Below are 24,320 nucleotides of genomic sequence, written 5' to 3' on the forward strand. Positions count from 1 at the left end.
GGAAACTGAGGTTAGGACGCAGCGCGCTGCTTTGTCCTCAGGTGAGGAGAGTCAGTTCTCCCAACGCCCAGAATGACGCGGAAGCCCGTTTCCTGCATCCCTGCTCGTCACACCCACCCTCTGCCAACTTGCTCTGGGGGTGGGGTTTATCAAGCCAGGCTTTGCACAGCATTGGGCAGTCCTGCCCCTGCCACACCTGGAAGCTGAGAGGCCTTCCCACTGCCCTGAACGTAATGAGCAATTACGTGGGGGTTGCCTCTGCCCACACTGCACACGGGAGTGGGGGCTCCTCTCCCCAGGACCCAAGGCCTGGCCTCTGCATTCCTGAGGCTGACAACCCATTGCTCGGCACACACAGGTGCAGTGTAAACACCTGCATGGCTGATGGGACGGAAGAAAGGGAGAAGGAGTAGGCAGGTCTTTCCCTCTGCACCTACCACCCTGCTGCTCACCTGGAACAGCCCTCCCCCCATTTCCACGCCACTTAAGCAGGAGCTGAAGAAAAATGCTCGAAGCTGAATCCCCAACAGCAGTGGAGGGACTATGAAGAAATTGCCCGAAAAAGGAATAGCGTTCCTCAGTAAAGACCCCAATGTCCAGCGTGTGACATCCGGCCAACACATGGGCAAGTTTCAGCAGCATGTCTTTGAGAGGCGTCCACAGGGGCTTAGAATCCTTAGAAAACTAGCCCCGCCTTTAAAACTAGCCCCGGGCCAGCTCATCAGCCCCGGGGAAGGGACTCACCCATCCTTCTCTGGGCCTCGTGCAGCCCCACGGCCAGGGCTGTTCACTGACTCATGGGGCTCAGGGCGTCACCCAGGACTAACCTCGCCCTTCAAGGGTCACTGTGTGCTATCTGGATCATTCCTCCTTGCCCCTTGGACATGTGACCGGGAAGGGAGGGCCACGCAGCCCAAGCACGCTCGCTGCTGAGCAGGAAGGGCACCTTGGGAAGTGAGGCAGGGACAGTGGCCCCCGGGCTCTGCAGTCTGTGCTGGCGACCACAGCAGCCAGCTGGACCTCCCTCCCCCAGTGCCATGTGAACCCCAGGACTGGAACCTCAGAAGCAAGTTAACCGAGAACTAAAATGCGATGGTGGGAGGATGTACCATGGCCAGCGTCGTGTTGAGAAGAAAGAAAGGGCTTTTGTTCTTTGCCTGTAAATATTTCTGGAAGCATGGCAAGAGGTCAGGGCGTGGGGCATGCCGACAGAGAAAGTACAAGCAGGATACAGCGAACGAGCTCCCAGGACCAGGTGTGAGAAACTGGCCTCCAAGGGCAGGGCTGTCATTTACAACACACAAGTCACCTAATGGCTCCTGACCCCACCCCTTCATCTGCAAAGGGATGATGACAACCCTCGTTGACTGGACGCCCATCGCGTGCTCTTCACGTGTCACGTCAGCCCACCCCCTCCCCCACCACCCTGGGCTGCCAGGAGTACCCTCTCCACAGGAACACAGTAAGGTGACCCAACTCACACAAGCCACACAGCCAGGAATGGCAGAGCTGGGGTTTGAACCCAAGTTCTCCAACATCACGCATGTCCTTCCGCCTCCCTCATCAGGTCACAGAGTCAAAAAAAGCTCGGGCACATGACTCCACGTGTTCAAGTAGCAACCTGCTATCGTAACCACTGGTCATGGAGACTACCCGATTTAATAATTACTCTTCAAATATTTTGACAAAGCTGGAAACAGGGACAACTGTAGGTCACGCATCCATCTCCTGCCGGCCATTTTCAGAGGTGACATTTGTAAGAAGCTAAGTGCACGGCAGCTGCCTGGAGCCTGAGGGCTGGCTTCTGGCTCCTGGGTAAGCCACGCAGCGGGAGGCATCTACAACCTGTCACCTTCCTAGTGTCCCTTCTGTGGGCCAGCTCAACGGCGCCTCGGCAGGGACAGGGGAAGGCAAGTGAGGAAAGAGGGGACCAAGCGACATACTTGTTTTCATTGCTGGCATCATATCGTGGAGATGGGTCGTAATCGTTTCCGTTGACGTCATAACTTGCATAGGAATCCTAAGAAATGAAATCTTAGTGAGTGGAAAGCATGGCACAGCACATGACAGCCCTGTCCTAAATTATTTTGATAACTCTCGGAACAAGAGAGGAAAACATGCACTCGGCACTCTGTCAGGGTACCTCTCGTGTCATAGATGTTTTCACTGTGGTATTAGGTTGGTGCAAAAGTAATTGCGGTGTTTGCAATTATTTGTAACCTTTGAAGCCGCAATTACTTTTTCATCAACTGAATAAAATACTCAGACAATTTACCATCCTAACCGCTTTTGAGTTACAGGTCAATGACATTCGGTACATACACACATATTGTGCACCCATTGCTACATCTTCCTACAGATCTCTTGTCATCTCGCAAAACTGAGACTCTGCACCTGTTAAACACTAACTCCCCACTGTCCACCCTTCCTCTTCTGTCTTTATGAATGTGATTGTTCTAGGAGCCTCAGTGGGTAAGTGGAATCAGACAGGATTTGTCCTTTTGTCACACGCTGGTGTCACTTAGAACAATGTCTTCCAGGTTCCTCCAAGTTGCAGCCGGTGTCAGAATTTCCTTTATCTTATATTTTAAATATGTATGTTTTTGTTTCCATACTTGTAATCAGAGTATTGCTATAATTTTATATCTTCCATTTAAAACAGACCATACAAGCTGTCTGGTGTTGGCGACACAGCTTACCAAACTGTCAGTTTTAGGGGTTGCATAGTTGTCTATCAGATGGATATGATATGATCGAATTAACCCTTGTTAAGCAGCCAGGTTCCTTCGACGACAGAAAGCACTTCTCATGTTCACTACATGCCAGATTCTCCTTTTTACATCTAAGAACACATTTAATTCCACAATAACCCCATCAGTGAGTAGTTCTATTATTAACCCCCTATTAAAGACGGTGACACTGAGGCACAGAGACGTTGGCCACTTGCCCAAGGTTTCAGGGCTAACAGGTCACAGAGCCTGGACAGCAACCCAGCTCGACTGCGTTCAGTGCCCATGTTTTAACCCCATCATTTTTCATGTGGTTACGTTGGTCTGATGACCGTCTCTGTGCATGTGTTTCTAAGATCGTTAGGATGCATTCCTAGAAGTATGTGCAACTCCTCAAACACGTGGACAAATCCCTCGGCAACACCCCTTCTCCCTGGAAAAGGTTTGTTTCACCAACTCTCTCAGCAGTTTTCCGCACTGCCTAATTTAACAGGGGGAATGACGCTTCATTGATTTTTAAACTTGTACAGTTGACCCTTGAACAATGTGGGGACTAGGGGTACGGATCCCCGCACCCCGCACAGCTGAAAATCTGTACATAAATTTTGACTCCACCAAAATTGAACTACTACTAACCTGCTGTTGAGCAGAAGCCTTACCGATCACAGAAACAGTTGATTGACACGTGTGTCGTGTTATATATGTATTGTGTACAGTATTCTTACAATAAAGTAAGCTAGAGAAAAGATGTCATTAAGAAAATCATAAGGAAGAGAAAATACATTTACAGTATTTATTGAAAAAAGGCTGCATATAAGTGGACCCGCTCAGTTTTGAACCTATGGATAGTTCAAGGGTCAACTGCACTTGCCTAACGCTTAGTAGGTTGCAGAGCTCTCCACGGCAGAACCACGGCGTGACTTACATAATTCGGGGCCAGGTCGGGGTGGTTCCTCTCTATGCCGTCATCGAGGATGGTGACCACCACGTTTTTTCCCGTGTAGCCCCTCTTCCACGCTGCCTGGACGTTCATTTCCGACCGGCAGCGACTGTTTTTGTCACTGCAGTGCTGTATGCACAGAAGACACACGGACACTCTTGACCGGAAGGCACAATCCGAGCAACCCCATTTCCGGGAAGAATAACAGTGCAGGGCCCCAGGTGCCTTTTCTGCACCTGCCGTATGTCGTTTTCCCAGGATATCACCTCTCCTTGGGGGCCTCTCTCCAGGGGCTTATCAACCATTTAGTTGGTCCTACAGCCTGCATCAAATTGCTTCTGTGCTCAAAGCACCTCCCTCACCCCCACCCCGGGACTTCCATCTAATTTCAAAAGAAATTCCCAAGAAAGCTTGTGCCGCCCAGAGTGAAATCAGTGGTTTTACACTCAAGACGAAGTGTGTCGGTTTGGGTTATTGTGATCATTTAGCTTTGTTGGGGGAAGCGAACCCATCCCAGACACAGGGCACTGCAAATGCTGGGGGAAGAGAGGGGCCTGCACCCCACTCACCATGTACCACATGTTGGACCAAATGGGGTCGTTGAAATAAAGGGCCTGGGGGTCACTTCGCGGCTGTCTCTTCACCCTGCGTTTCACTTCTTGCTGTTGGAGCCATTTCACCTACCAGGGAGAAATGCAGCTATGATTTAGTTTAAAAATGACCTGATTTCATGTGGCCTCTCTGTCGGGGCTACAGGGTCCTTTTCATGAGCATGTGGGCCACCTTAGATGTCTTTGATGGTAAGTGCCCAGGAGACACTGTCATTTCAAAGTGACCGTAGTTGAGAAATAAGAACTTGTTTATGTAGTTGGAGGAAATACTATCCCTGTGATAGATTTTGAAATTCTAATAATGGGGGGAAAAAAAAGACATTGTGACGTTGCCAATAAATTGTGACCGGTGACCACTGTCCTGAATTAAAAGAACATACTTGTAGGGGAATGGAAAGAGTGAAGGGAGGAGAGAAGCTACTTGGAAGTTGGAAGCAAGATATTTTACAGTGAGGACACGAAAAAGTACATTTTGATAATCCGTACGTTGGAATTTTTAGCAGCCACTGGAAACATGGTACCAAAACATGCACAGAGAAAAATCTAGAAAGTGATACAGTAAAACATGAATAGTAGCAATTCCAGGGTGGTGATGTTATTGCTAATTTAAAATCGAAAGATTACTTTCAGGGTCTTAAACGTCTTTCCATTGGCATGATCGGCCTTCATAACCAAGGAAGAAAGTGTGAGAGGCAGAATAAATGATATTTAAGAGCAGGAATCCAGGAGCCCAGCTGCTTGGATCCAAAACCCAGTCCCACACCCACAGCTGTGACTCAGCGAGTCCGTCACCCTCTCTGGCCTCAGTGTGCTCATCTGTATGATGGCTTATCACGGCTTGTCATGTTGGGGCACTGCAGTGTGGACTGGTCTATATGAAGCATCACACCAGTGCGTGGCACACGTTGTGTGCATGTGTGTAAGAGAATTCAAGGTAGGTGAGTCTTTTCATGTTTTAAAAGTCATGGGGAAAAGCCCTGACCTGACACAGTTCTGGGTCCCGCTGCCGTGGTCCCACCAGGTCAGGACCACTCCCGCTGGGCCTCAGCCCGGGCTGGGGCTGACAGAGGCAGGAGGAGGGAGTCCAGGCCCCTCGCAGAGTCTGTGCTCTAGTGGGGTCTCCCACGAAGCAGCCAGCGTGTGAAGCAGGCTTTGGGGAAGTATTGGGAGGGGAAGGTGGGGCGAGGAGGAGGAAGAGGAGGTGGAGGAGGAGGAGGGGTATGGGAGCTCAAGGGCGGGGGCCCTGGAAGGGTAACCTGGAGGCCAGCCCAAGGCTGGGGACCCCAGACCAGCCCTGAGGCCACAGTGGCCACTGCAGGAGCCACCTGAGGCGACCCAAGGAGGAAATGAAGGCAGCCAAGGGCTGAAGGGGCCAGAAACTCCCCAGATCTCTCAGCCTCTCCTTCCCCACGCCGTCCTGAGGAGGAGAGCAGAATTAGCCACATGTAGGGTGGGACTGACCTATGACACCCTTGGTCATCCGTAAGGCAAAACGCTTAGCAGAAAGTATCACGGCCTACCCTTCCCTCGCCACCTCCACCAGTGCGGTCTGGCTGCAAAACACCAGTAGCCTGCGTTCCTTAGAAACGCCACAAAGAGCTCAGAAACAACTTCGGCTTTGGCACTACAACAAGCCTCAGCCCCACGTCCTAGATAATTTATAATAGCCACTGATAGCTACTTCCGTGGAAAACAAAACTGTTCAATGAGATATTTTTGCTCATAACACCCTCCAACGACCGCTGTCTCCACCAGGCCCATATATTACTGTCTGAACGAGGCAGTATCGGTATAAAATCCCTCAGACAGTATTTCCTAATCTGTTACACGTCTCATTGTAACATAGACGGTGTGTGTCACTGACGGTCCCTGACGGCCCCTGGCTCCCTGGGATGTTCCCATCCATCTTGCCCGACTGACTCACTACCCAGCTTACTAACATCTGGGGCCTGTAACCGCTGGCTGTCCCCACCAGGCCACACTTCTAGTCACAGAGAAGGAGGTGAAGTCTCCTCTTCCAAGCCCGCATGGGTGACGTGGGAAAGCATGCTGCCACAAGTCACAAATCACCCCGAACGAGGTGACAAAGTGTGGAATCGTGGCCCCCACTGTTGCAGAGTCTGGGTTAGAAACTCAACGTTAACCCACAGTTCTGAGGGTGGCTCTGAGGGCACAGGGTCTGCAGCACAGTTTGGGGCTGTCCCTCCATGGTCTCAGGGGCATCCCTCTCCTGTGACAGGTCATTAAATCTTTGACAGCCACCAAGGTTCTGTCAGGCCAGTGGGGCTGAATATAACACATCATTTGCCAGGCTTGGGGCTTTCTGGGCCCAGACCCTATGGAGATGGAGCCACAGGTGACCTCACCGTCACCAAGTCTGATTCAGCCAGCGGTCACTTGGTCTGGGCGTGCTTCCTGTTTCCTCTGTCCAGGCTCCTGTCACTGCCTTCCTTCTCACCTAACCCCAGGAAAGTACCAGGAATCCTGGATTCCCACACAGGGCCATCTGCCAGGTCTGTCTGCCCCCATTTCTCTTCCTGTGGTCACGTATGTACGTGCTCATGCAACAGAGTTGCACTCAGCCTATTGTGTGTCCAGCATTCACGCCTGGGTCCCACCCAGGGCCGAGCACCCTCTCCTGCCCCTCCAGCTCACTGCAGGACGCTGCTTCAGATGTCCTAGGATGGAACCCACGAGACACCTGGCCCCTCTGGGAAGGTCAGAGGTGCCCATGGCCCCAAACCGAGTGACAGGCACTTTAAGTCCCCCGTCACCTTGGATCTGCACTTGTCCTCGCTAGAGGGGCACCCTCACATAGGCGTGTCCGGGGGTTTCCATTCATAGTAGCTCGGTGATGCTGTTTATGAGCAAGGAAGAGGTGGCTTAGGATATCTAAAGATGCGTCACTTGCGGGGTTCTCCTCCCGAACGTGGAAACAAATGGTGAAAAGATGAGTCGGTGGTGACGGTGGGAGTCAGGGCGGGGGGAGGCTTAACCAGGAACCTTACCCCTGTACATGGGATTGTCCTTGTTAGAAAAGGCAACTTAGGATTCTGTGTAAGAATTACCATATTCTCCTTTCCTGGGAGGGCTGGTACAAATGGGAAGCCATATTCCTCTAGCAGTTTACCTCGACTGTTCACTTTACATCAAGGGCTCGATCATGGTGTACCCACCCGCAGAACTTCTACAGGACAGGTTCCGACTTTCTCTTGGTGAAACGTCGATGGGAAGTGGTGGGGGTGCGCATTTATCCACCTTTCAAGGCCACAGGTATTACTCTGGAAAATAAGCCCTAAACCCAGGGAAGCCTGCAAATGAGTGAGCCCGGGGCAAAATAAAATGTGAGGTGTGATCACAAAACACGGTGAATGCTGCGGCCAAGTTGCCATCCGACGGAAAGGCAGGGACCTTCAAGACGGGAAGCGGTGCGTGGAACCTTAGTAACAGTGTGTGACAAGTTTCAGCTTGTTCAGTGCAGTCGGTCGGGTGTGAGCTACGGTTGAGAGAAGGTGTGTTTTAAAGTGTGCCGTAAATCATCCTCCATCATGACAATGCTCTGTGTCACCCATCGCTTCTGGTACATGGAAATTCCTGTCAAATAACAACCTTACGCAGTGTACACCTGAACCTGAAACTGAACAATAATGAATGTCAACTATAATGTAATATATATGGTCACAGGATGTGGAGCACAGCATACGGAATAGAGTCAATGGGATTGTAACAGCTACATACGACGTCAGAGGGGTAGTAGATTGGGGGAGGGGGTTATCACTTTGTGAGGGGTGTAAAGGTCTAAGTAGTACATTGTTTTGTCCACCTGAAATAAAGAAAAAAGAACATTAAAAAAAAATTATGGTGTGTCCTCGTCCACATCATTCACAGGATCTGTCACTGTGCGACTTCTGGCTCTTCCCCAAAGTCAAAATCATTCAGACATGGAGGCAGCCATGACAGCGCAGCTAAAGACACTCACGAAAGAAGACGTCCAGAGCTGCTTCAGAAAGTGGCAAGAAAGATGGGCTAAGAGTGTGCGAAGCGAGGGGAGTGGTTTGAGGGGGGTTAATAGCAATGTGTCCTTTGCTGTAATAATTTTCTTTTTTAATTTAAACAGTCACCATGTGTTTTGATCACACCTCATACATTTTGTAGCTAAGTACGTATGGTAAGGGTCGTACTCTTCTGGAAGGGTCCCCAACCTTCTTGTGAAGAGAACTTATCACTTTCAAAGCCTTCAGATCACGGGGCTGAAGGAAGGAAGGGGAAACACATTCCTGCTCATTCAACTTCCCTCTCCTTGGATCTTGCCGTGGATTCACGGGTAGCTTTCCAAAAGGTATGTCCACCCAGAACCTCTGAGTGTGACCTTATCTGGAAAAATGGGTCTTTGCAGATGTAACTAAGAATCTCGAGATGAGATCATGCTGGGTTATCTGCATGTAGCTTAAATCCAACGACAGTGTCCTTATAAAAGAAAAGCAGAGGGAGATTTGAGACACAGAGAAGAGAAGATGGTGTGGAGATGGAGGCAGAGATGGGAGAGATGCAGGCACTAGCCAAGGAACGTCTAGAACAACCAGAAGCTGTAAGAAACAAGAAGGGTTCTCCCCTAGGGTCTTCCCAGGGACCAGGGTCCTGCCGACACCTTGATTTCAGTCTCATGGACTGCAGAACAGTCAGATAATAAATCTCTGTTGTTTCAAGCCGCCCAGTTTGTGGTCAATTGTCACCGCAGCCCAGGAGACTAACACAGGTTTACATCATGGCCTTGACTAGGGTAGAGATTTTAAAAGGTCTATGTGGCCACTCAGCCCTCGGGGGGGCGCTTGTCCCGAGGTATGGCTCGGCTTGGATGGGGGCTGGACACAGAGCCCCTGCGGGACGCTCTCTGCCCATGCCACTACAACTTGCACGCGTCGTGCTGGGACATGAGCAGTGAGCTGTACGTAGGCATGTCCCTTCCATTCCTGCTGTGCAGTGGGGAGGACAGAATGGCGAGTAGTCTCACATGTCAAGAACCTAAACATACAGCCGCTGGAAGAGTAAGTCAAGCTGGAGGCCTCTGAGCCAACTTCTCAGTGGTCGGGACAATGAGCTGACAGAAGAGGGTGACGGAGAGACAGTGGGGAAGGTAGGCTGTGCAACGGCTATGCAGGGGACAGAGTGAACCTCACCTGAGGAGGGTTTTAAAGCCAGTGTGGCTGGGGGCCAAAGGCCACAGGGAGGCCAGAGCAAGGACGAAGTGGGAGGTGGACAGGACATCACGACAGGCAGTGGCACTGTCACACGTGTACTTCCTGGGATCCCTCTGCGGGTGGGAAGGATGCCCACAGCTGGCCGGTGAGGCAGGCAGTGCCATGGCCCAGGTGAGAGGGGACAGGAAGGAGTTGGCCTCGGGCAGGTGGGGATACAGGACATGGGCTGGGCGGAGTGGCACAGGCCCGGGACATGGGACAAGTGTGGGGTGAGGGTGGCTACTGCTCGTGTCGTGTCGCAGAATGAAGACGGCACTTCTCTCGGAGGCAGAGGTGGGCCAGAGCTGAGGAGTGGGCTCTGGGACATGCTGCTTTGAGATGAGGCATCTAAGGGGAGAGGCCGAGGGTGCCCGTGAAATAATAGAGCCCCGTCTTTTAAAGACGATTCTGAAATTCAAACTGTTGACCAGTGCCTACGGAGGCAGAAACGTGTGGCCGGCCGGCCGGGCGGGCGGCAGCCCTGCCCTGCCCCCAGCCTCTCCCACAGTTCATCAACCTCACAATCACGGGTCACGTACTGTCTGTGTGCCGGCACTCGCCAGGAACTTTTTGTTTGTTTGTACTTCACATGGCTCTAGCCCACAAAGCTGTCAGATAAAATTCCATCTGTGGTTAATGGGGAGGTCTGCTGAAACGCGGCCTCGCTGCTGGAAAGAAATCTGAGCTCGGATGAAACTCCGGGGGCAAAGTCCCATCCCACACAGCAGAGTGCCGGCGCTGGTCTTGGAAATCACTTTCCAGTTTCTGAGGTTTAAAGCACTGAAAGGAAGCCTCAAACGGGAGGCTCCCGCTGCCCTGAAGGAACCACGGAGGGCCTGCCTAATGACATCTTCACTCTTTCATTTCCATCATCAGTCTGGCTGGGGATTGCAGGGAGGGGCTGAACCAGAGTCGTCACCCTAAAATGTAAGGGTTGGAACGCGCAGACCACAACATCGAACTATAACCCAGCTTGGACCCGAGTCAGAACAAGTAATTTAAAAAAAATTTGTGAGCCCTTACAGCTATTGGCCGACGCTTCTGTAACATCCACCCTTCTCCAGACTTTTGGCAAAAGAACAAGTTAAAAACAAATGCTTTCAGTTTGCTTAAATGACAGCCCTTGTAAAAACCCAGTGACTGATACTACACGCTGAGAATAGCTGAGAACAGCCAGGCTGTTCTCCCAAGGAGAGGGCCGATCAACAAAGCACTTTGGGCAAAATGGTCCTTTTCAAAGATGGTAAAAAAAAAAAAAAAAAAGAAAAAAAGAAAAAAAAATCAAAGGTACTTAAGCATGTAAGGAAAACCACTGCACGATTTCTGGGACGGGATCACTGCGAAAAGATGCTTCATAAATGTGTGTGCGACTGCAGAAGTCTTAACTCTTCCCTCCCACTTCTGTTTGGTTTGGTTTGGTTTTAACAAATGGACACTCGATTAGCTTTTATGGGAGGTAGGGGGGGATTGTAAACTCCATCACTCATCAAAGCACTTTTATACAATAGGGACTGGAGCTAATTAAGATAAAATACCATCTGCATTCGTATGAACTTTATCCGAAGTCCTGTAACATTCATTTCCAGTGCGGTCATTCAAACACATGGGCGGCTGGCTTAGCATTCCCAAGTCTCTCGATAATATTAAATCATCTTTTCCTTTTCTTAATCATATTAATTACACAGCTCTCCAAATGCTTAGGTGTCACAGAAAGGCTTTGCTAATGTAGGAGAACGTCCTGATGCAAGAAACGATCATAGTAAATACTTCTGTAAAAGAGCTAATTTTGCCCAACATTTAATCGGCATGACGAGGCAGGGTAAATATTAGTTAGACTGACAGCTAATTGATTTGGTCTGCATTAAAACCACGCTGATTGAAGCAGAGGTATTTTGGTTGCGACAGTGATTTGAGCAGTCACTAATGCTCTCCCCGGGGCTGAAAATGTAATTAGAACTGGGAGACACCATTGGCCAACGGCCAACGGTGGGGAAGTCCCAGGCAGGGCGGGAATGCCAGGCTATTTACCTTTCCCCTCTTTCTCCTTTATTGGCAGGCTGCTTGGATACTGGCCTGCCTGGAGCTGATTAAGAAGCTCTGCACAAGAGGGATTTTGACTGGAGAAAACCTAACTGCCCTGGGCTAGGAACTCTATCCTTCCTTTTCCTTCCTTCGAGGACTGGCGAGATTCTGCCCACAGATTCAAACTGAATATGGGATTTTAAACGCACCTGGAATGAGTAAGCCCAGGTCAGACGCTGCTGAGGAGGCGGCCTGAGGCCCCCCACCGTGGCCCCCCCAGAACCCTTCTTGCCCTTTGTGCCATCTCAGGCCAGGCTCCCGTGTCCTGCTCCTCCAACAGTGAGACTCGCTTGGCCGGCATCTCTGCCTCCCCCAGGGCATCTGTAGATGCACAATTTCTATGTTTGGGAGGAAGGGAAGAGCAGTGGAGTTGAACATTTTAAAAGTTTTAAAACGTAGTCACTGAAAAAAAGAGGATGTCTACAAAACACAAGTTAAGCCTCCTATTTCACCTCTGCCTTGGTTCTAACAACTGAAACAGCTTAATTGTCAGGAATCTACCCCTCCCCCCCACCTGGGGAAAGGGGACCAAAAAAGCCACTGTCCCTTTCTCATCACCTGCCTATGTTGGCAGATGGAGGCACCCCCTTGTTGTAACTCTGTGTACTCCTTTCTCTCAGCGACACGGATGCAGGCCCCGGGTCTGCCCGTGCTTCTCCAGCAGCCCTGTCCCGCCAGAAGGAGCAACTCCAAGCTGGCTTTGCTTCCAAGAGGAAAAACCTATTTCGCTCCCTTTGAGAGACCTTCCTTCGGGTTCCACGATGTGGACATGTAGGTATAGTCTTAGCCCGTGTGATCAGGGGAGGGCATGTGTGCTAAGGTGCCCAAGTGCAGAGTCGTCCCTCAGCAACATGAAATTCCCTTCCCTGCTATGAAGGAAAAAAGGACTCAGCACGACATTTCAGGTCTCTGTCCTTCTGTCTACCCTCCCCCACACCCACCATCACAAAAGGAATTCAGAAATATATATAGACGTGTCTGCCTTGTCACAGCCCAGGTACATGAACGTTCCGTGGGAACCACCTCATCGTGTGTGGAAATCAGAACCCCACCAGTGATTCCGTGGGAACAGGGTTTCAAGAGCAGTGTCCAGGGACAAACTGTCTCCCTCTCTCCGCACCCCCCGCCCAGCTCAGGCAATACAAAAGGAGCCATGAATGTCAGTGAGGTGGCTTGGGACGACACCAGGAACCCATTTCTCCATGGAAACGTCGTTATCTGTGCTGTCTGGGAAGAGCCGAAAGAGTGCCATGTGCCAGCCTGCCAGCCCACACACAGCACACGGCTCTGAGCGAAGGCTGTTCCATGTTCTAAAACCACGATCGACCAACGGCCACTGCTCTTTGTTGGGGTTCTACTGCTTCGCACGTGAACTTCATTGTCTGTCACAGCACTCATCCCCCTGCGATGTAGCACACAGTTTTCTAGTGTACGCGTCACCTTCTGTCAGCCCCACCCCTCATTCCAACAGCCCTGCTGTGGCAGGGACTCCAAAGTCACCTGTTAATGGACGAAGGCTCACTGGGTCATCTCAACGTTTTATTCTTCCCACGTGACTAATGACGGGTATTTGTCAAATATGAATTGCAAATCTATACAGAAAGGAAGTTCAATCAACCATCCAATAAATATGAATGATACTAAAACTTAAAATGTTAGTCTCTTTTCAAATTAGATTTGTTTTCATCTCAAAGAACATATGAATTTTTGAAGGAAAAAAAGTTATGTTTATTGCCCAAGCTTTTAAATTCATGGTAACCATTAAGACATACACTATAAGAACCACAAAACACCCATACGCCCAATGCCTAATCCATTATTAAAATACTCACTTGAATTGCCTATTCTTTTTTGCCTTTGCAGGTAAGATTTATATACTTATCTCCTGTTATTACTGTATATTTTGTTGATTTTTAAACATTTAAAATATCAGTAGATCGATACTCCTTTGCTGCTTCAACCGTTAAGTCAAGAATTTAAATTCCCAAGTTTGACAAGGGACCCAAATATTTGGAACATTCTGATGGTCTGATATACAGTTACACATCTGTCTCGTTGTATTCCAAATGGATATGGAAAACGACCAGCTATCTATTATAGAATCACATTCAAATCCAGACTCAGCCATTTTCAGAAGTACAGACCCAAACTCAAAGGAAACAACCCTCCAGAAAAGTCCCCTGCCCGGGAAAGTCCCCTGTACCTGGGGGTCCATTCTGAGGAAGCTGTGAGGACCTCGGCTACTCAAGGTGGATCTTTTAAAGGTCTTGCTGTGATAAAAGTGGTAGTAATTTTCCAGGTTTCCAATCTGCAAAACAAGAAGCAGGAGGTCGTTAGTTAATGCAGTCCTACAAACAGCTTCGAAAACCCCTCCGTCCCACAAAATTCTTCTGGGACCTTCTCTGAGAAGGTCATGCTGCGCCCCCACTCCTCTCTCGGCCATCTGGCCAGTGTTTATGAACGTGAAGGTGGATTTATATATTCTTTTCTGGATAAACAACACGAGGTATTCCGATGAAGCCTGCACTCCACCAGATCTGAAAGGTTGTGCTATCTTGGTGAAGTTTTTTTCGCCATAATTAGTGTCCCTGTAGGGTCATGCATGCCTGAAGTAGCTAAGTCAGTGTCAAGTCAGGTCTACACCAAAATATTCATTTATAAACAAACTCCATCCTCCCCCCCGACGGGTAAACTGAAATATCTAAGAATGAGCGTGCTCTCCCCAGGCGCAACAAGGGAGCCAAAGAAAACACGTGAAACCATCTGCTTGGGGATTGTGAAAAGGTCAGATGAGAACATCCAAGCCCCCCAGGGCGTCCCAGTGTTCTGCCAGCGGTGGTTTGTCAGGACAGATTTCAGCTTGAGGGCTGGACGGAGCCTGGAGAAACAGTGTGGCCCTCGCTGGGCCTCCCTGGAGCCCCGACTTGCCCTCATGTCCGATGACCCTCGGGCATCAGGACACTATTCCCGGAAGACCTGCTTCTGGTGCTTTCACTGGTTGTTGAAAATAGCAAATTCATCACCATCCTTGAAAGAAGAGCTTTTTAAATGAAGATGGACCAAACAGTAAATCCAAGACTCTCAAGTCACCCTCTCAAGCTCAACCATCCTAATTTTTTCCTCCCTGCCGCCCCAGCTTCTAATTAATGGGTGAATTTAAGACAAATTGTCCGAGAGAACAGTTGTATGTGGTGATTACAAGCATGGGTTTTCAGTCAGATAAATCTGGTTCAAAGCTTGCACACTACACTCTCTTCACCACCACTGGCCACATGGTCTCAGGCAAGAATACTGAATCCCTCGGATTTTGATTCCTTATGTGTCAAATGGGGATAAAACTGCTTGCTCCTTGGAGGTAAGGACGACTAAAGTCGACCCAATTCACAACCACTGAACCCAAGACAGAGCCCTGGAGGGTGTGGGCACCCTGAGTGGCCATTTCCACAACTTTCCACAGGAAGACAAAGCAGCTATGTATTCAGAGCACCCACCAGCCTACGTGCCCAGCCGTCCTGGCAGGATGGCTGTCTCCTGCTCCTGGGTTTTAGGTGGCACCGCTTTGTCCTTGAAATAAAGAACTTTCCTTTGCACCTCAGCTTGCTCCAGTGTGTTTCTGTCACTTACAACCACAGAGCATCAAATACAACGACAGTCATGAGGATTAAAAAGGCATCAACCATCCGGCGCCTGCTGTCGTGTGCAGAGTCTAATGGGCAGTCTACAAATGCTGGCTGCTGTCGGGACCGTGGGTCTCTGTCTGGCTTCTCACCAAGGCCCGTGGTCCTCTCACTAGGTCCAGGATGCTTTAGCTTTTGACCAAACCTGGGTCTGCACCCCAACGCGACCCCTTCCTGCAAGTTACCTGGGCTTAGACCCTCTCTGGCTCCCAGTGTCCTCATGAAACTATTACCTGGACGGGTTACTCCAAGACTTCAATTATATACACACATAAAAAGAGCTGGCAGAGTGTCTGGTAGGCAGTAGGTGCTCAGTAAATGGTCTTGTGCAATTATGATTCTCCGTTCATTTCTACCTCAACATTTTTCTGCCTCATTATTTCTGTCCTATTTTGTACAAAGCACCTTTATTTCTTCTCCTACATAGAAGGCCCCTTGCTCACTTGCTCAACAAAGGTAATGGCTCTATGTGTCCACGGGCTGCCCCTAACATGTGCCAGGGTTGTTATTCAGCAAGAGAGGCAATGACAGGGGTCTCAACCTACGGCACTGTTTCATCAGCACGTGTGCTCCACCGTCCCTGGGAAATGTTTCCCATCTTTTGGTCTTTTAACTCTGGGCACTTCAGTGAGTTCCCTTTCTGGGACATAAGAAACAGGCACAGCTGCAGTCCCAGACCCATCAGCCTCCCTTCTAGTCACCCAGGAACCTGGCTTGCCAGATGCCCCAGCAGCTCACTCCCATCTGTCTGACTCACACTGTGCTACCCTCTCAGCAGCCCTCCCCTGGTATCACGCATGGGTCAGGAGTGTGAGGGTTTCATCACGGGCAAAAGGTCAGAAAGGACGAAAGAGTGGCAGAACAGGAGACGCATGCACCTGACTGCGTGTGGCACACAGCCCAGAAAAAGTCAGCTCGGCTGGGATGATGGGGCATTTCTGATGTAGCTATTTCCTGCTCTGTCCTCCCCACCCCACCCAAGCCCTTCTCAGTTTCCCCCTGACCTACCACAAGCAATGACAATCCCAGTTAGGCCCTTCCCCAACTTGGGAAGCTACCCCTCAAGATCTCTGGGTACCTTTGTGAGGTAACAGGGCAAGATGGCAGGCTGGGAGGCCCCACTCTTGGTGGGGGTCACTTCTGGGCATGTGGCCACTGGCCCAGTTAAACACGAGGGACCCCTGACTGCCCTCTGGCTCTGACTCACAGATTGGGGTGTGGAAAAGAACCACAGAGATGGCCCCATTTTACAGATACGAAGACTGAGGCCTAGGGAAGGGAAGTTAAACCCAATGTTATACTCAGAGGCTTCCCATTGTGCCCACAGACAAATAAATAGGTGACAACGTCTGACACCAAATGACACACACAAAATTGGGTTTGGGATTCTTGCTACATTTTTTGGTTTACCTTCAGGGTCAAACTGACAAGACCTGGAATCATAAAACTAGGTAGAAAAGTGGGGGCGGCATAAAGACTTTTTAAATTCAAGGTAACCTTCTAAGTAAGGAAATGGTACTTTTGTTGGATGTCTATCTGCATTGAGATAAAGTTGCTCTTCCTGGCTTGGCCGCCCTGACCACCCTGGGCTGCTGTCCCTCAGCCACGGCCTCCCTGCTGCCCCCGGTCACCACTCACATGCTCTGTGCACCACTTCTCAAGTCAGCATCTAAGCAGGCTACTTTTACAAACAGGGGAGCTGTGACCTCAGCAGCACCCTGACGTCCGAGGGCCCTGGCCGCCTCTTCCTCCTCAAGAAAGGGACAGACACTCTCCCCCGTCATCCCACGCCGCCCACCTATCCTGCTCAGCGGACGCTCCCAGAACTTCAGGCTGCAGTTCATCAATGACTCTGATCTGCAGTCTGCACATAACATTTCAATAAGTGCTTTTCCCCTCTTCCTCGTCCACGGCATTTCCACGATTAGAACCTGTCTCTTAGATCCCAATCCGAGAAAAAGGACAGTCTGTTGAACGGGTAACGCTCACGGCTCTTTACTCAACACTGACAGGTAATGACACACACTAGCTGATAAAATTGGTAACTCCATTAAAACATCCTCAGAAAAATTACTAAATGTTCTCAGCCAGAACGTCGGGAGAAGTATCAAAGAACCCACAGTGAGGAGAGCTGACGGTCGTTTCTCTTTCACAGGACACTCTCTTAGACATGATAAATATCTAGGTAACATACACATGGTATAAAATATGGACAGAGCAAAGGGATACGAAATTAGCGGGTGACCGCCATTACCCCCTCCTTCCGTCTCCCAGCCAGAGGTCCCCAAATTCCACTGGGTGCGCATGGCTTCTGACAAGAGCAGGTGACACTCGCATGCAAGTGCCAATGACATCTGTGGCAATGGTCTAAACTCGTAGCTTGCTGCCTGGGGTGGGGTCCGTGCTCTGCGAGTGTCACCTGCTCTTGTCAGATGCCCCAGCAGCTCACTCCCGTCTGTCTGACTCACACGGACCCCACCCCAGGCAGCAAGCTACGAGTTTAGACCGTTGCCACAGATGTCATTGGCACCTTGTATGGGGAAGCTGAGGCACAAAGTGGCCCAGTCACTCGTCTGAGACCACGTCTACAGTCGGCGGCACAGTCCAGATTGGGGCTCAGAGTTCACGCTCTCGGCCAGCACATCTGCTGTCTCCTGACACGTTCCCACCGTCAGTTGCCGTGGGGACTTCCTACCCACCTTCGCTTGTGTCCCCAGCAGCAGGTTCGCTCACATGTGGCCATGTGGCCACGTGTCCCGACAAGGGTGCACCTTCCTTTGTTCCAGTATGGAGCCGTGAGAGACATACATCGTGCTCCGTGCAGATCTACTCCATTCTGCCTGTGCGTATGTGTGGGTGGGTGTGGATATGTGTGCGTTTATACAGGGATGCATGGGAATGTTTGTGTATTTATATATGCATGACGTACGTGCATGGACACGCAAGTGTGCACATGTATGTAGTCAGATGTGTTTGTGCATATGTACGCATGCATACAGATGTGTGAGTGTATACACACACATCACATCCGTGTGTGTATATTCAGATACGTGAGGGTGTATGGACGTACGTGTGCATGTAGACAGCCGCGTGCGTTGGTGTGAGATACACACGTAGGTGGCTGCTTCCCCACCGCCCATAGCTTGAGCAATCCCGCTGCGGGCCGGGACGTTCTAGTGCCAGAGGTCTGGGTGCTGCCGGGCATGTGGCTTCTGAATCGTCTCCCCGGGAGCCGCTGAGCTGTCCCCAGAGTTGTCACATCCGACAGGCCGGGCCCTCTCCAGGACACTGGCCCTCACTCTCCCACCAGCCAGTGCCCCCGGCCTTCCAGACTCGGCTGGGCACGGGCTCCTCGGGGAAGCCTCCCCCGCCCCAGGGCGCTGTGAGGGCTGAGGCCTTTGGAGGCCAGCCCCTCCCCAGCTGTCCTGGTCCCTTGTTCCAGGAGAGCCCCAGTGTGCGCGTCCCCGTGGCTCCCCCCACAACTGAGGCACCCCTCCCTAGGTCAACATCATTTGGCACCCACACCTCCTCCCCCAAATCTGTGTTTCCTCCCGAGGAGTCCCTCATCGTGGTGGACGGCACCACCACACTTCACCTGCATCCAGTGCCACCAAATCCTCTGCAAGTGACGTCCTGAATGGTTCTCAGCACTGGCTGTCCCCCAGGGCCCCCGCCGCGGTGCAGGCAGCCCCCTCACTCCGCCTGGACCACAGCAGGACCTGGCTGGCCTCCTGGTCTCTTCTGCACCATTGCACTGCCTCTCCCATCCCAGCGCTGCCTCTGCACAGCTCACATGAAGGTTGCCACAACTGGGCCAGGGCACCTCTCTGGCCCAGGCCTGGCCCCACCTGCATCACCTTCTGTCCTCCAGTGACAATGTGGTGAGCCTGTTCATGCTGGCTACCTCCCACCAAAAACACTACCTCCCACTTCATTTTTAACCATCACCTCAGCTGTCACTGCCACCAGGAAGCCCTCCCAGCCCTCCCAGGCTCAGGTCTGCCGACATGTGGCTGTCACAGCCCACCCTGACTCTACTGTAAGCCCCTCAAACGCAGGAACTGGCCTCTGCAAATTCTCAGTGTCTGGTGTACTCCAGGAGCTCAAAAAATGTTTGGTGAAATGAGCAGACTTCAAATGACACTGACAGGACACTCAGTGCTGACCAAGACCCCATGCCTCTGGGCCCAAGGAGGCTGTCTTGCCTTGGGGCTCTCTCTAGCCCCTCTCCCAGGACAGTCCTGGGCTGTGGAGTCTGGCTGTGTGGCCTGGGCGAGGCAGGCAGTCCATCCAAGCGACCGGCACTCCTCATCCATGGCAGCACACTGGCCTTCGAGAGAAAGCTTCTCGGGGACCACGCATGGGGATGAGTATAAACATTTGCAAAGTCGAACAAGGAAGGAGCCAAAGCCAGGCACGGGGGGAGTGGGGGGGAGAGGCCCGGGCTGGGGTGTTTTCAGGCAGAACCTCTCTGGTTGTGTTTTTCCTGTAAATGTGAGTACAGCCAGTTTCCAATGCCCCCCCTGCTTACACAGGTCAGACGTGAGGTGGGGGGATCAGTCAGAGGGTGCTGCCACCCCGGGCACACCCTGTCTTCCCGAAGGGGAAAAAAAGAAGATGACTTGGCGTTTTCTGCAGGAACGGAGGAGGAGAGCCTCATCTAACGCGCACCACATTCACTTTGCAGCAAAGCCACTGACCGATCGGGCGGAGACCAGCCCAAAGGACATTCGATGGGACCAAAGGTCCATCCGCCCACTCAGGCCTCCCATGGACCTGACCTCAGATGCAGGTGCAAGTCCGAGAGCCTTCTAGTGGGCGGCGAGCAGGGCTGGGGACTGGGGGCCGGGGCGAAGCACATACTTGGTTGGTCTACAAAAGTCCCCCCCACACCCAAATCCCCAGACCAGCACAGCTAAATCTGCCTCAGGGGGATGGCTGATAAGCAACCACCAAATGTCACAATCCAAGGTCTCAGAAACCAATGGGCTGATGAATGAGGCTTCTGACTTTGCAAAAAACTCTTCACTGTATCACTCCCCGAGCCTGCCCTTGGCGGAAAACAGATGTCCTGAGTGAGTCCCCTCAGCTCTCAGTTGCTCTGGCAGCATCTTCCAACGGCCTTGGGTTGGGGGGTGCGGGGGGGCAACAGTCTCTGTTTAAAAGTCACGGGCGTCAGAGTTCAGTTATATAATCTTATTGATCCCAGTTGGTCTGCTTAAGAAAAACATAACTAATTAGGGCCTATAAAAACCTACACACCAAATTAATTCTGCTGACTTCCACCCGAAGAAAGTTATAAATACACTTATAAATATAGATGGCCACTGAAACTATATTTAGCAAGCACTGGGTTACCTGGTATTTATAATTAAGGAAGTCCAGAGAGAGAATGGACATTTTGTTGTTATTTTTTTAAAGCATTAAAGTAAAAAAAACAACTGTGCTTCCCACTTTGGTCACATATACACATAGCAACATTCTGTTATTACAATAATTATCATTCTGACCCAAGTTAAGATTATTGCACAATTTCCTAGTCTCCTAAACTTGCTTTCTTCGACACGTATCCACCCAAAGCATGCACTTAAGCTACTGAATTTCCTACAAATTCCTGAAAAATCTGTAATTTTTACTTAGTAAATTTCATTTACTCTTTCCTGAAGTCGCCAAGCCAAATGGGCTATCTTCCAAGGACGATGACTAAGTTCCATATCTGGCCTCAGCCTACCTACCTATAACATCCACGAAGAGCCATCTGAAAAGCTCTACAATCTTTACTTTGAAGATCTTCTTTTAACTTATTTACTGGTTAAAGGTTTCTTTATGGCTGCCTGCAATTAGTCATTTTACCAGAATTCTAAACCCAACCCCCTTTCATATTCATTTTTGTTTCATTTTGGTTGGAAAATGAAAAGGAAGCCTCCTCTCTCCTGACACATTGAGTCCTGAAGGCGTCATTTGTGGCAGAGCGTGGCTTCTGAAGTGTGGGGGGGTAAGGGAGAAGGGGGCAGCTGGGGTGAGAAAGGTGTCTGCGTGGGGAGGGATCCTGGGTGAGGGCAGCCCACTCTGGGTATAAGAAGAGGGTGTCCACACAGGGAGGTGTAGACAGAACACGTGTCAGACTGGTTACCATAGGGGCGCTGATCAGATATGGTCACATATTAAGGTGACGGGGGCCAGATTTCTCTCTGTTGGGAGAAAGTGGTGCCTAGAGGGGGAAAACTAAAAAGAACTCTGTAGTGTTGGATTGGAATTGGATTTCCATGTGAATTTAGTTTTCAATACAGGAGGTTGGACAATTAAGTTCGCAAACTTGTGGCAACAATGTTGCTAACCTTTTTTGATATCAGAGGGAATATTCATTATGAATTTGTACCAACTGGACAAACAGTTAACCAAGGTTACTATTTGGAAGTTCTGCAAAGGCTGTGTGAAAAAATTAGACGACCTGAAATTTTCGCTAACAATTCATGGCTCTTGCATCACGACAATGCACCAGCTCACACAGCACTGTCTGTGAGGGAGTTTTTAGCCAGTAAACAAATCACTGTATTGGAACACCCTTCCTACTTGCCTGCTCTGGCCCCCAGTGACTTCTTCCTTTACCCAAAGATAAAGGAAATATTGAAAGGAAGACATTCTGATGACATTCAGGACATCAAGGGTAATACGATGACAGCTCTGATGGCCATTCCAGGAAGAGTTCCAAAACTGCTTTGCTGGCGTCGGTGCATAGCTTCCCAAAGGGAGTACTTCGAAGGTGACCACAGTAATATTCAGCAATGAGGTCTGTAGCACTTTTTCTAGGATGAGTTCATGAACTTAATTGTCAGACCTCATAGATAGATAGATAGATAGATAGATAGATAGATAGATAGATAGATAGATAGATAGATAGATATAGGTGGATGGATAGACAGATAACTAAATAAGCGTGTGTTTATGTGTATACACAGACATGTCTCCATCATTCCCACTGGAAAGGCCTGTGAGCATTGACACCCCAACAGAAGGGAGCTCCTCAGGTCTTGGCTTCTAAGTACCATTTCCTACTGAAAGGAACCAGGGCTCCTTGGAGAAATGGCTGATTCCAGGGTTAGGGCGGGAAAGTGCTAGAGGCACCTGTAATACCAGATTGGGCAGACAGCAAGAGACGGCTCAAAGAACTCTAGAGACACGGCAAAAGGACACCCACGGGCCAAATCGGGGACAGGCTGAGCACCGAAATAAATAATCACTCTTGTAGGTGATAATCCATGAAGAAGGTAGGAAAGCATGAGTCCATATAGATATAATTAATCACAAATTCCATAGTTTTACATAGTTTCAAAGTACTCCACAAAATATTTATAAGGGGGAGAAAAGAAACTTTACAAATCCATGCAAACCCCCTCAATCAAGTGATACACAAGTGTCACCAGCAACAGGGTCCCTGAAATGCGGCCCATGTGGTCAGATGCAGTGAGAACTCCGGGTCACTTCTGTGAGACTTGTCACAGCGAAGAACCTGAACTTTGTCACAAGCAAACAGCAGAAAATCCAAATGGAGGGACATTCCACACATAACTGGCCTGATACCGGGAAGGGCGAAAGTCCTGAACGACAGGAAGATAGCAGGAAACTGCTCCAGGCCGGGGACAGGGAAGGGAGGGGGGCTAAAGAACAGCGTCATGCGAAGCCGTATTGGAACCAGACTTTATTCAAATTTCTGTATTTTGTTCATCATGGATTTTATGGATTAATTTAAAAACTTTTAAATATTGCATTAAAATGTTATGTATCTTGATTATTGAGTTTTGGGGTATCCCCTTGTACTCTGTGCACAAGGCGAGCACCTGGCTCCCCTCCCTCTCGTAAGAGCCTGATGGCTGAATGTAACCCCTGACCCCGAGTGGACCTTTTCCTGTAAAGCCGTGGTTGGGCATGAGGGTCAGAGGGTGGCACCGTAGCATCTGTAACTGTCCCGTGCCCACAGCTGCAGGACGGTTCTGCAACGACTGTCCTTGTTTATGGGAAAGACACACCTACGTATGAGGGGTGGTGTAGTCGGGTCCCCAGTGTGCTCTCAAGTGGTCCAGAAAAAGTGTGTACTACACTTGCACCTGTTTGGTCAGTTTGTGATTGGTTCCAATTCTTTTAAAAAGGATCTCTGACTTGCAGTACAACAAAGGAACCAGAATCCCCACCACTACCATTTCCCAAGTAAAGCTCCAAGAGCTTAGGGTCTAGACTTGAAGTGGCGTCTACCCTTCGAAAGCGTCTTCTTCTAGGTCTGCCCACAAAGCAGATCGGTCCTCGCTTGGAACCCTGCCACCATTTCCTCCTCCCCTGAAAGCAGAACCATGGGGTCCACAAACCACTTTGCGAAAGAGACAGAAAGCCAACAGGGTTTGTTTCGAGGCTTGACAACCTCTGGGGTGAAGAGGCTGCTTGAGGCCTGGCTCCCCCCCCAGGCTGCCCGCACGTGCCCCGGGCCCAGCACCCCCCACCCCAGCCCTTCATGGGTCCACGCCAGGTGTGTCTGCTCCCTGCTCCCTGTGCTCTGCGATGTGTTTGCTCCCCAGTTGGGCAAAGTACCCCGATGCCCACAGGGCCCACATGGGGAGGACGCAGGCGGGTGGAGACTCGGGGAACCCAGTGCTGCCAGGTCTCCTGAACTCTTCCAGAGAAGCCGACACTCCCAATCTACGTTGAGCTTTCCCAAGTGTTTAACATGTTAATAATTTTTAATATTGGAACACGTCATCCGCCTCTGTGGCCTGCCCAAAACGCCTGCAGGCTGCGGGTAGCCCATCAGCCTTGCAATGCGGGATGGTTCAGACTTTCCTCAAGCTAGGAGGCCCGCTGTTTACTTTTTTCCCTCTGAGTATAGAAGACGTGCGGGGCTAGCCTCATCCTCAGGAAGTCTCATCCGGAAAATTTGCTGGGGAAGAGAAGCTCTGGGGCGTGCCCAGATCTGCCCGTAGCAAAGAGCATCTCGGCGTGTGAATGGAAGAGACAGACCATGACTGATGACCGTCAGCACCAGTGGCCGTGCACAG

The 24,320-nt window shown here is 50.4% G+C and overlaps 1 protein-coding gene across 3 annotated transcripts in view; it reads right to left on the reverse strand.

The window, feature by feature from the left end:
• PCSK6 (proprotein convertase subtilisin/kexin type 6) overlaps window positions 1-24,320 on the reverse strand; it is a 130,799-nt gene that overhangs the window by 82,329 nt on the left and 24,150 nt on the right. For 2 of the 3 annotated variants that reach the window (XM_033100069.1, XM_033100068.1), the window contains exons 2-5: window positions 13,803-13,907; window positions 4,239-4,349; window positions 3,655-3,798; window positions 1,944-2,020 (exon numbers count right to left, since the gene is read on the reverse strand). In XM_033100069.1, the coding sequence (XP_032955960.1) occupies window positions 1,944-2,020; window positions 3,655-3,798; window positions 4,239-4,349; window positions 13,803-13,907 (437 nt within the window). Of the gene's footprint in view, window positions 1-1,943; window positions 2,021-3,654; window positions 3,799-4,238; window positions 4,350-13,802; window positions 13,908-13,996; window positions 14,030-24,320 lie in introns of those variants that run through there. The other variant, XM_033100070.1, reaches the window with a different exon arrangement.

The sequence above is a fragment of the Rhinolophus ferrumequinum genome, chromosome 28 (assembly GCF_004115265.2).
Source record: "Rhinolophus ferrumequinum isolate MPI-CBG mRhiFer1 chromosome 28, mRhiFer1_v1.p, whole genome shotgun sequence".
Classification (NCBI taxonomy): Eukaryota; Metazoa; Chordata; class Mammalia; order Chiroptera; family Rhinolophidae; genus Rhinolophus; species Rhinolophus ferrumequinum.